The sequence below is a fragment of the Otolemur garnettii genome, unplaced genomic scaffold (genome assembly GCF_000181295.1).
Source record: "Otolemur garnettii isolate 467f Iridium unplaced genomic scaffold, OtoGar3 scaffold00105, whole genome shotgun sequence".
Lineage (NCBI taxonomy): Eukaryota > Metazoa > Chordata > Mammalia > Primates > Galagidae > Otolemur > Otolemur garnettii.
In genome coordinates, this window is record NW_003852500.1 from 953,182 (window position 1) to 964,538 (window position 11,357).

Genomic DNA, 11,357 nt, shown 5'->3' on the forward strand with positions numbered 1-11,357 from the left:
AGCTTCTGAGAGAAGGTATCAGGCTAGGGGTGGTGGGGCTAGATGGTTCTGGCCAGAGATGCAGAGGGGCTGCCGAAGGCTGAAGCAACTCCAGGGATGTCGCCCTGGGAGTGGTGGTTTTCTGGTAATTGAGCCTTTGGCGATCTCAAAGTGATTCAGGCTAGGCTTTTCTGATTATCATAAGCCTCTCTGTATGCCAGGTGCTGTGTATAAATTCTGTTTACTGTGTGCCAGGTGCTGTTCATAACGTGTGTGCTTACTAGACAACTGGAGGCCAATTGGCTACAGATTCTGGCTGGGCCTTTCTGGACTTTAGCTCTCAGGCACTGTTTACTCATCTCTGAGCCCTCCCTGTTCCTGCCCCTCTGCACTGGCCTTGGAGCCTCCTTGGCCTCTCCTGGACTTCCAGATTTCCCTTTTCACTCCTCTGTTCTATAGATGCCACAGCTGAGCCTGTCCTGGCTGGGCCTAGGGCCAGTGGCGGCCTCCCCATGGACGCTGCTGCTGCTGGTGGGGGCGTCATGGCTCTTGGCCCGCATCCTGGCCTGGACTTACACCTTCTATGACAACTACCGTCACCTCCGCTGTTTCCCACAGCCCCCAAAACGAAGCTGGTTTTGGGGTCACCAGGGCATGGTGAGTATGGCAGCAGGATGGGTCTGTGATGTCAAAGTGGGTGGACTTCATAAGGGTTAGGAAAGGGGCTCAGGGAGATGGGGGTTGAGAGTGGGCTGGAGTGTGGAAAAGCTGAGAAGTGAGGAAGGTGGCTCACCCCGTATGGCTTCCCCGGCTCTGCATCCACTCCCAGGATAAGAAAATCTGTCCTCTGGGCTAAGGTGGGCTAATCTCAGAGCAGGCAGTATCTTCTCCCTCTGTCCTGGGATACACCTTTGGGGCTTGGAGACAGCCCCAAGAGAAAGAGCAGGAGGAAGCAGAGATTCTCTCCATCTGTTAAGAATCAGAGCACACTGTTCACTGTAGAGGCTGCACTTCGTTGGTGCAGAGCAAGGTTGGGGGAGGACCTGCTGTATTAGGGTTCTCCTTAGAAGCTGCATCAATTGGTTATCGCCCCTCTTTTATGCATGTATGTGTATGTGTGTGAGAGAGATACAGTGAGACAGTAAGAGCAAGACAGAGAATTTATTATGGGAATTAGCTGGCATAATTATGTCAAGAAACCCAATAATATCCCATCTGTAAGCTGGAGAACCAGAGACACTGATGGTATAATTCAGCCTGAATCCAAAGGCTTGAGAAGCTGGAGTTCTGATGTCCAAGGGCAGGAGAAGATGGATGTCCCAACTCCAGAAGACAGAGCCAAGTCCCCTTTCCTCTGTCTTCTCGTTCCCTTCTGTCCCTCAATGGATTGGATGATGCCTGCCCACAGTGGGAAGGGTGGATCTTCCTTCCTTAGTTTAGCAATTCAATTGCTAATATCTTCTCCAGAAATAATGTTTACCAGCTATCTGGGCATACCTTAGCCCAGTCATGTTGGTACCTAAAATTAACCATCATAGGAGGTGACGGCTCCTGCCTTGCTTGCAGGTAACCCCCACGGAGCAGGGGATGAGGGAACTGACACAGCTGGTGGCCAACTACCCCCAGGGTTTTGTGACCTGGATGGGCCCTGTCTTCCCCATCATCAGTTTGTGCCACCCTGACATTATCCGGTCTGTTCTCAACGCCTCAGGTACTCATCTGGAACACCTGGTGGTGGGGCCACAGCACATCCAGGGCTTCCAGCCCCTCCTTCCTGAGCTTCCTCACATACCTGTAGCAGCCCAGCCCTTCTTTCTCTGCCCTCTCTTAGCCATCACTGTCTTTCCTTCATATATTCACCAACCTTCACCTCAATGTCCCCTTTCTGCACTGCCATCTTTCCCTGTTCCCTGGTGTTCTGGGCACTTCTGGAGTCCTAGTTCTCAATCCAAGACCTGCCCTGAGGAATCATCAACATTCAGGGAATGTGTGTGGATGAAGACATTCCCAACTTCACTTGGTCAGGAATAGGCCAGCACTTGGGACAGTTGGCTGGTTCTTTTGTATGTAGATGGGATGTAGACGGTCAGCTATGGAGTTCCATTAGGCAATATTGCTGATCTTGCCTCAGTTCTCTCATGTGTGGGGCTTGGCTATATTCAGGATGATCTAGGATGGTCCTAACTGGGACAACTATACTGTCCTCCACCTGTGACAGCTCTGAAGAGAATCCTTAGGGCAGGTTGCCAAACTTCCTGGAGGAAGAGTTTCTGGAGCTGTGTCTGGAACAATGAGCAGAAATTTTCTTAAAGAAGAAGACAGAGAGAGGAAGTGGGCACTGTTAGTACTGATGATCTGTTGCTGGGCCTAACATCAGTCTGCAGGCCCAGAGCAATAGATATCATGGCTCAGACTCCAGAATGCTGAGTGGCTCTGGACAGGTCCTGGCTTCCTCTCCCTGCTGAGGTCTTTTTCAGTTTTGAGAGATGGAAACTCAATCCCACCTATTCTAAGCAAATAAAGGGGATCTATCAAGTGTATATTCCAGGGAAGGTGGCCTTCAGGCACAGCTGGATCCAGGCCTCAGTGTCATAGGTAATCTGCCCCCATTCAGTTTTACCTTTCTCTGTTCTTTTACCTTTTCTTTTCAGGCAGCCCTTTCCTTTTGGTGTCAATGATGAGTCCCTAAAGCTCAGTGTTCTTGGGAAAGTTCTCCTTTCTCTCATAGTCCCATAGATGGGCTGTAGTTCACTTTAGTTGTTCTGGCCTGAACTAAATTATCATCCAATCACTGTGACTCTGATTGCCCGGTCTTGGCACATGTGGAGCTTCCAGAGTTCTTGCTTCGGTAGTGCAAGTGAGCGTGATGGATAAGGACTCAGGCCCTGGATTCAGACAGATGGACTGAGGTATCAGGGATGCCCTTATTGTGGAAGAGGCCACAGTTAAGGGACTCATTTTTGGAGCTTTAGTCTCTTGATCTGAAAAATGAGAGGGAGGAGAACCCAGGTGAACATGGTGATTTGGATTCAAATGGGAAATGATCTTTTATATTCCTGCAACTGAAGGACCCAGAGTGCCATATACGGAGGACATGGTGAGGGAGCCAAGGATGAGATGCTGCACAATGAAGGCTCGAGTCTAGGTCTCTACGTTGAAGGTTCTTATCTCTGGAAGCCTAGAAGAGCATGACTTGGGTCTTGTTTGTTCTTCTGCAGATTCAGAGCTCAGAGGAAGGTATCCTGTACACACAGGGCCTGGCGAGCACCTTTGGGGCTGTCTGCCTCTGGCAGGTGGGGCCCTTGCATGCAGTCATCAGCATCTTCCACTCCACATTCATCAGGCCTGTGCTTTTTGCTCCAGGTAGACATTCTCTGTTTGCAGCTTGCCTGCTGCTGAGGTCCCTGTGTTGCCTGTGCCTGGTCTGGTGACCCGAATGTAGACAGGAGGGACTGAGGTAGAGAGGACACTGCCACTGTCTCCCTTTGACTTCTACTAGTCTGACCTCTGGTCTTATCTGCTCATGTTTGAGGCATGTCTGTGTGACAGCTACTGTAGGGTCATGTCTGCTGTAAGGCCACACATGGAAATATTTATATTTATATCTGGGTACAGGTTACACCTAGGATTACATGGAGCTGATCATGTCTGGGCCTCAAGTGTAGTTTAAGACATTTCAGCTATCTCAAGATGTTTCTGGTGATTTTCTGAACTTTTCTGAGATTGTCTTTTTCTCCTGCTGGTCATGTCTAGGACATGTTTGAGCTTTGTTCAAAGTCTGGGATCCAGGCTCGGCGCCTATAGCTCAACTGGCTAAGGCGCCAGCCACGTATACCTAAGGTGGCGGGTTCGAATCCCCAGCCCGGACCCGCCAAAACAACAATGATGGCTGCAACCAAAAAATAGCTGGGCGTTGTGGCGGGCGCCTGTGGTCCCAGCTACTTGGGAGGCGGAGGCAGGAGACTCGCTGGAGCCCAGGAGTTGGAGGTTGCTGTGAGCTGTGATGCCATGGCACTCTACCCAGGGGGACAGCTTGAGGCTCTGTCTCAAAAAAAAAAAAAAAAAAATCTGGGATCCAGAGTCCTTTTGTGAACTGTCTGAAAATATTTTGAATATTGTTTGAGGAAGGTCTTGGGGCATGTTCATGTCATGACTGAGGAATAGTCTGGGTGACACCTGTGCCACATCAGGGACATTAAAGCAACTATATTTAAACCCTGTGGGGACTGTCTATATGACACGCTTAGGTCATGCGAGACCATCTCAGGTCTGTGTTAGAACACATTGTGTCATGGTCAGGGTTGTCATGTATTTATATGTTTGAGCCATATCACATGTCCCAGGTCCATGTCAGATGTTGATGAGTTTTGGTGCAGAGAGGATGTCTTAAGTCCCTGTAAATGTGTTTTGTAGATTGCTGAGTTATGCTTGGGTATTGCAGAACATGTTGTACACTTAAGGATCTATGTCAAGTTGTGTTGGGGCATGTACTGGTAGGCAGTGTCTTTGCTCTACTGTGCTTCTGCAGCTGTGTCTGATACCCTCCTCTCCTCTATCCTCCATGCTTCCTTTGCCCTTAGCCCCCTTCCTGCTATTCTGGGCTTGGAGAAGAAAAGTACAAACTGCAGGCTGAAAGCCTCTACCCCTTCCCTACCCCTCTGCCCATTCCATTATGGTCTTTGTTCTGGCCAGCCAACATTGCACTGAAGGACCTGGTCTTCTACTCCTTCCTGAAACCCTGGCTGGGTGAGTAACTGAAGATGAAGAGGGTGGGGACAACCTAATTGGGTCACAGGAAGGCACTTTCCATGCCCACTGCCCTTGGCTGCCTTACCAGGGGATGGGCTCCTGTTGAGTGCTGGTGATAAGTGGAGCCGCCACCGTCGCATGCTGACACCTGCCTTCCATTTCAACATACTGAAGCCCTATATGAAGATTTTCAATGAGAGTGCAAACATCATGCATGTGAGTTCCTTCAGCCCAAGGTTCCAACTGAATCTTTGCAGTCAAAGGGGCCTCAGACAGTTCTGGTCTGGAATTTTAGGTCTACTAGGTGGCTTAGGGCCACTGCTCTTCCTGTCTGAGCCTTAGTTTCCTCATCTGTAAAATGGGTATAATAATCCCTACTTAAAAGGTGGTAGTGGAGTGATGATCCCAGTACATAAAAGATGCTCAGAGGTGTCAGCTTCTCACAGAATCTTTGTAAACTCAAGATAACAATGATGATGATTGCATAGTAACCATTTCTGAGTACAAACTGTTCATCAGTTTAAAGCAATAAAGGTCTGTGATGGTTACTGTGTACATGGGACAGTTGGCTGATTCCTCTGTATGTAGATGGGATGTAGACGGTCAGCCATGGGGTTCCACTAGGCAATATTGCAGATCCTGCCTCAGTTCTCTCATGTGTGGGGCTGTATTCAGGATGATCTAGGATGGTCCTAACTGGGACAACTAGACTGTCCTCCATTTGATCTCTACCTCAGGAAGGAATCCCAGTGCTGCTCACATGGCAGAGACAGGTTTCTGAGGGAGTGAGAGGAGGTTGCAATGCCTCTTGAATGTTAAAAATATTAGTTATTACCTAATCATTTTGTCTACATCGGATTTGGCCATAGGAAGCCAAAGTCCAGGATAAAATCAATCAAAGAGGGCTAAAATAGGCTCCACGTCTTAATGGACATTGCTGAGAAATAATATTGCAAAGAGTGTGGCTATGGGAGAAGTGAAGAATTGGGAACAAGTGGGTTTCATGAAGTGCCTAGGGTTTTTTGTTTTTAATGTGAAATCTGATTAAGTTAACTGATTCCTGTTTCATGGATTCTGCCAGAAGACATGAGACTCCAGGGTTAGAGGCAAAGGGTAGTTTATTACTCGTGGCACTGCAAACAACATGTGCTTCTTGTTCATTGACATTCTTTCTTCAAGCCACCCAAATCCCATGGGAGTGACAAGGTGAGCCCTGATAATCTGCTCATGGAGTATGTTGCATTACACAGAAGGAGCAGTAGGCTTAGGGAATCTATTTCTTAGCAGGAAGACACAAGCCTGATACGTGTCCAGAGGGAGTCCTTATCTTACCCCTCAAGATCATTTTCTGCAAACATACGTCTAAGAACATCAGTGCCTCACATCTTTGGCCTGCCCAGAAAGGATACTCAGAGCCCATAGAAGACTACCTCTCCCAACATAGGGATAGTTTTGTATTACATTTGTAGAAATAGAGCCAAGAAACTGAAACATTTATTCTGAACTCTCCTTATTCCAGAAATAATGTCATGTGCCAATTCCATGATATGAACATAAATTTTATAATTCAATTTTAACAACTCTGTGAAGGAGCAATTATTTTTGCCCCAATATAGATGATGAAATGGAGGGCCAGAGAGACGCGGGAGTTTTCCCTTGTCTACTCAGCTGGTAAATGAGCTAGGAGTGGTGGAGCAGGTGTTCTAACCTGGATTGTTTATCTGGCACTAAAGCCAGTCAACTCAACAGTTACTGAGTATTTGACAAGTGGAAACTGGAGCAGGGCAAAGAGTTGACCAAGGGCACTCAGAGCACAGGATGCACAGCTGGAACAGGAACCCAGCTCTCCTGACTCCCAGCCTTGAGTCTTCATCTTCAAATAATAACAGCTTCTGCTCCCCTCCCCCCAAGCCTTGTTGTCTCTGGGGATGGGTTCCTGGGACAGAGGACCAAGAAGCTGTTTATGGGTAGGGTTGACAAAGAGCTCAAGGGAGTCAGGGTCCTATGATAGCTCTGTCTTCTTATGTGTCTAGGCCAAGTGGCAGCGCCTGGTCTCACAGGGCAGTGACAATCTGGACATGTTTGAGCACATCAGCCTCATGACCTTGGACAGCCTGCAAAAATGTGTCTTCAGCTTTGACAGCAACTGTCAGGAGTAAGTCTTTGCCCACAGCCTGTGAATGTTGGCCATGGACCCAAGGGTATAGGTGGGGATAGGAGGACAGACCAGGGAAACCAGAGCCTTCTTGGAAGAGTTGTGTCATAGCTTTGCTTGGAACGACAGGGAAAGGAAGAGGGAAAGCATGGTTTTTACAGGTAGTTGAAATTGTTTGAGTAAAGCAAGGAAGCTAGGATGAGCAGAGCATGTGCAGCACACACTAGGATTGAGGTTGTAGAGGTAGACAGAGGCTAGATCTCCAGGGCATTGAAAACCCTAGGAGAGTGGTATAACTTTATCATGAAGTTTCCAGAGAGCCCCTGAAGGTGATTGAGCTAATGATGGGCATGGTTCTCATGGTTCCTAGATGGGCTAAGCTCTGGGGAGAACTGTCATGTAGACACTAGGTGGAATTAACTTTGGATGCAGGAGGCTTGGTGGGGGGGGACTGGGTCACGGACCACTTGGAGAGGATGAAGTCTTAGCACCATGCACAGTTTCAGAAAGAAGAAGGGGCTGGACTGGATACTGGATAGGAGACAGAGGAGCAGAGGACCCTGATGTCCAAACTATGCTCTGGGAGCCTTCTGGTACAGAGGCAGCTCACAGAGGTGGAATGCAAGGAGAGAATAGGGCTTGAAGAGCCAAGTCTCATGGCTGATCCATTCTGTGTATCTATGGTGCCATTTGTTTCAAGATTCTCAGTTTCCCAATGGGAGGTAGATCCTGGCTGCTGGTGGGAGGTGCTCTTGGGCCTTCAAATGGGTTACATATTCTTTCCTTCCTTGTTCCCTCATGCTGCAGGAAGCCCAGTGAATATATTGCTGCCATCTTGGAGCTCAGTGCCCTTGTGGCAGAAAGGCAGCAGCAGGTTCTCCTTCACCTGGACTTCCTGTACCATCTCACTCCAGATGGGTGGCGCTTCCGTAAGGCCTGTAAGCTGGTGCATGACTTCACAGATGCTGTGATCCAGGAGCGACGCTGCAGCCTTCCAAGTCAGGGTATTGATGAATTCCTCAAGACCAAAGCCAAGACCAAGACTTTGGACTTTATTGATGTGCTCCTGCTGAGCAAGGTGGGCTTCTCTGGGATATGAATTCAAGTGTTAGAATGATGCATGGTGCAGTGGTGCATGTCAGCTGTCCCGGCTACTTGGGAGGCTGAGAGAGGATTGCTTGAGCCCAATAGTTTGAAGCTATAGTGCACTGCAATCATGCATGTGAATAGTTCCTTCACTCCAGTCTGGGCATCACAGCAAGACATTATCTATTAAAGAACCAAACAAATGAAAAGAGAGTTAGAATGGATTTAGATAAAAGAATGTGGACATGATCCAGAGGGTACTAGGGATCCATGGAGATTTTTTTTGAGTATGGGAGGGACAGGTCAGAAGTAGGTTTTAGAGATGACTATCTAGAATACAGCTAGCAGAGACCGCAATGTCTGAAGCTGTGAATTGTCTGAGATTTTACTCTATTTCCAAGTTAAGAAGTGAGCTGCCACATTTTTATCTCTACATCAGCATCTATGAAAATGTGTTTATATTTTCATCTATGTCTACATCTATGTGTATGTCTATGTCTGTGTCTATGATACAGCATTGTGTTTGTCTAGGTCTGAGTCTTTCTCTGTGTGTATGTCTTCGTATCTCTGTGTCTTAGTTTATGTGTATGTGTCTGTCTGTGTCTACCTCTGTCTTTGCATCAGTGTCTATGACTATGTCCTTGCCTATGTTTTCATCTATGTCTACCCTTCTCTGTGTGTGTGTGTGTGTATGTTTGTCTGTCTTTGTGTCTTTTTCTGTGTCTATGTCTGTGCCTTTGTTTCTATGTCTATGTTTATGTATTTGTCTATGTCTATATCTATTTTGACAGATGAAAACCCTGGATCAGGGAAGCCCATTTCTTACTCACAGCAATAATAGCCAGAGTTAGACTGCAGCACCGGCTCCCCAATCCCAAACTCTTCTGAGGGTGACATGGTGCTTCTAACTATATGTACAGCAGAGTTTGCATCATAGGAGAGGGTCTCTATGTCTTGGTACTTATATAGGACAGATGAACACATTTTGAGATAGATAGATAGATAGAGAAACATTTTTTAATTCTCTAAAGCATAAAAAAATCCTCTCTAGTGAGATGCCAAAGTCTATGGGTTTACAATCTAAATGTTTCCAGGGGAGATAAGATTCTCTGGATTACTCTAGAATGTGAGCAGATAGATATCTTTGGAGCAGTACTAAATCTGTGACTTCCAAGGCAAATAATCATTTAATCATCCTGTAGCCCAGATTACCAATAACTTTATTCCTCAGAAGGCTGTCATGATACAGAAACATAAACACATTAATAAATCAGTGATTCCTGCCACTAAGGACAAAAGAAGAGGCAAGCAAGCCAGGGAGGAAGCCTGTGGGGTGAAGGTTCTGGTGAGGGGGACCAAGAGAAGTCTAGGAGTGGAAGGTAGTCTTGGGTTTTTGGAAGGAGGATGAATCTTTGAAATTGTCTCAAGTTAGAATCAGAACCCTCAGAGCTAGTGTGAATTGGGGTTCTTGCTTTCTCTACAGGATGAAGATGGGAAGGGGTTGTCAGATGAGGACATAAGAGCAGAAGCTGACACCTTCATGTTTGAGGGTGAGTGTCCCAGTGTGGGACTACTTGGAGACAGGGGTATTTCTATTCCAGGGACTTGATGGGTGGACCCTGGATCACCCCATTCTGCCCATCTTGTCCCTCCTCCAATCCTCCCTAAGGGCCTCAATGTCTGGGTGCTGTCCATACCCTGCTGCTGAAGCAGCCCAGAGACTCAAGCTTTTTGGGCTCCCCCTCAGGTCATGATACCACAGCCAGTGGTCTCTCCTGGGTCCTGTATCACCTTGCAAAGCACCCAGAATACCAGGAGCGCTGCCGGCAGGAGGTGCAAGAGCTTCTGAGGGACCGTGAGCCTCTAGAGATTGAGTGGTGAGTGCAGGTCCTCATGGCCTGTTCCTGAGCCTGTTCTCATTGGCTCTGTTCCCCAAGTGGGGAAAGGGGAAGATGCTTTTGCTGATTTTGCTACTATGGCCTAGTGGGAATAGGAGCAGAGAGCACAGGTAGGGCTTGATATGTAGCTTGCCTAGCAGTGGGGGAAGGTTGCAAGCTTTGGGAACAAAAAGATCTGGGCTGCTAAGAGAATTAGTGACAACATATGAGGGTACTTCTATAAGTTTGACTACTTTAAATGCCACAGATAAGATCATGCAATATTTGTCTTTTTGTGCTTGGCTCATTTGCTTAGCATAATGTATGACAGAGATTTTTTTTCCCCAAATGTGAAGTTTTTACTATTCACATGTTTATCTCTGAGCTCTCTATTGCATTCCAAGGGTCTGTTTTTACAGCAGCTCCACACTATTTTTTTTTTTTTTTTTTTTTTCAGTTTTTGGCCAGGGCTGGGTTTGAACCCACCACCTCTGGTATATGGGGCCAGCACCCTACTCCTTTGATCCCTAGGCGCCACCCTCTCCACACTATTTTTATTACTAAAACTTTGTAATATGTCTTGAATCTGATACAGTGACTTCTCCTTCTTTAAAATTTTACATGTATTTTCATATTGGCTAAGTTCTTCATTGTCTTTTATTCTTCCAGGAAAATTTTAGAGTAAGTTTATTAAGTTCCTAAAAAAAAATTAGGCAGGTTTTAATTTGAATTAAATATATTTTATTGGTTGATTTTAATATCTGGTTGATATGTGGAAAATGGGTTACTACATAACATGGACACACACTATCCTAGAGTGTGAAATTGATACTAATCTAGTCAAAAAATCTTTAGTCTTTTGATGGAGTTTAAAACATTTTCTTGAGAGCTTATGCATGTTTCACTAAATTAACCCTTAGATATTTTCATTGCTATGGAGAAATGTATCTTTTATTTGTGTTAAGTGAAATTTATAAGTTCATTTGAAATATAGAGATGTCATGTTTTTATGCTAAGTTGTTTTTTTCTTCCCTGAGACAGAGTCTCACTCTGTAGCTCTAGGTTGAGTGTCATAGCATCATCATAGCTCAAAGCAACCTCAAACTCTCGGGCTCAAGTGATCTTCTTACCTCAGCCTCCCAAGTAGCTGGGACTATAGGCACCCACCACAACGCCTGGCTACTTTTTCTATTTTTAGTAGAGATGGGGACTTGCTCTTACTTAGGGTAGTCTCAGACTCCTGAGATCAAGCGATCCACTCAGCTTGGCCTCCCAGAGTGCTAGGATTATAGGTGTGAGCCACTGCTCTGAGTCTTGTGCTAAGTTTAATGTAAGTATTTTATATTGTTATTAACATCTTTTATTATCTTTCCTAGTTGGTTGTATTTCTACATAAAAACTAATGATTTATACATATAATTTTTGTGCCCGGCTCGGCGCCTATAGCTCAACCGGCTAAGGCGCCAGCCACGTACACCTAAGGTGGCGGGTTCGAATCCCCAGCCCGGACC

General features: G+C 46.4%; 1 protein-coding gene across 2 annotated transcripts in view; it reads left to right on the forward strand.

The window, feature by feature from the left end:
• The window catches only part of LOC100942215 (phylloquinone omega-hydroxylase CYP4F2), a 13,902-nt gene continuing 2,545 nt past the window's right edge, over nt 1-11,357 (forward strand). The window contains exons 1-9 of one of the 2 annotated variants that reach the window (XM_012809440.2): nt 1-15; nt 439-636; nt 1,546-1,690; nt 4,672-4,725; nt 4,817-4,944; nt 6,762-6,883; nt 7,691-7,961; nt 9,453-9,519; nt 9,717-9,846. In XM_012809440.2, the coding sequence (XP_012664894.1) occupies nt 439-636; nt 1,546-1,690; nt 4,672-4,725; nt 4,817-4,944; nt 6,762-6,883; nt 7,691-7,961; nt 9,453-9,519; nt 9,717-9,846 (1,115 nt within the window). In that variant the 5' untranslated portion in view covers nt 1-15. Of the gene's footprint in view, nt 16-373; nt 637-1,545; nt 1,691-3,197; nt 3,343-4,671; nt 4,726-4,816; nt 4,945-6,761; nt 6,884-7,690; nt 7,962-9,452; nt 9,520-9,716; nt 9,847-11,357 lie in introns of those variants that run through there. The other variant, XM_023517209.1, reaches the window with a different exon arrangement.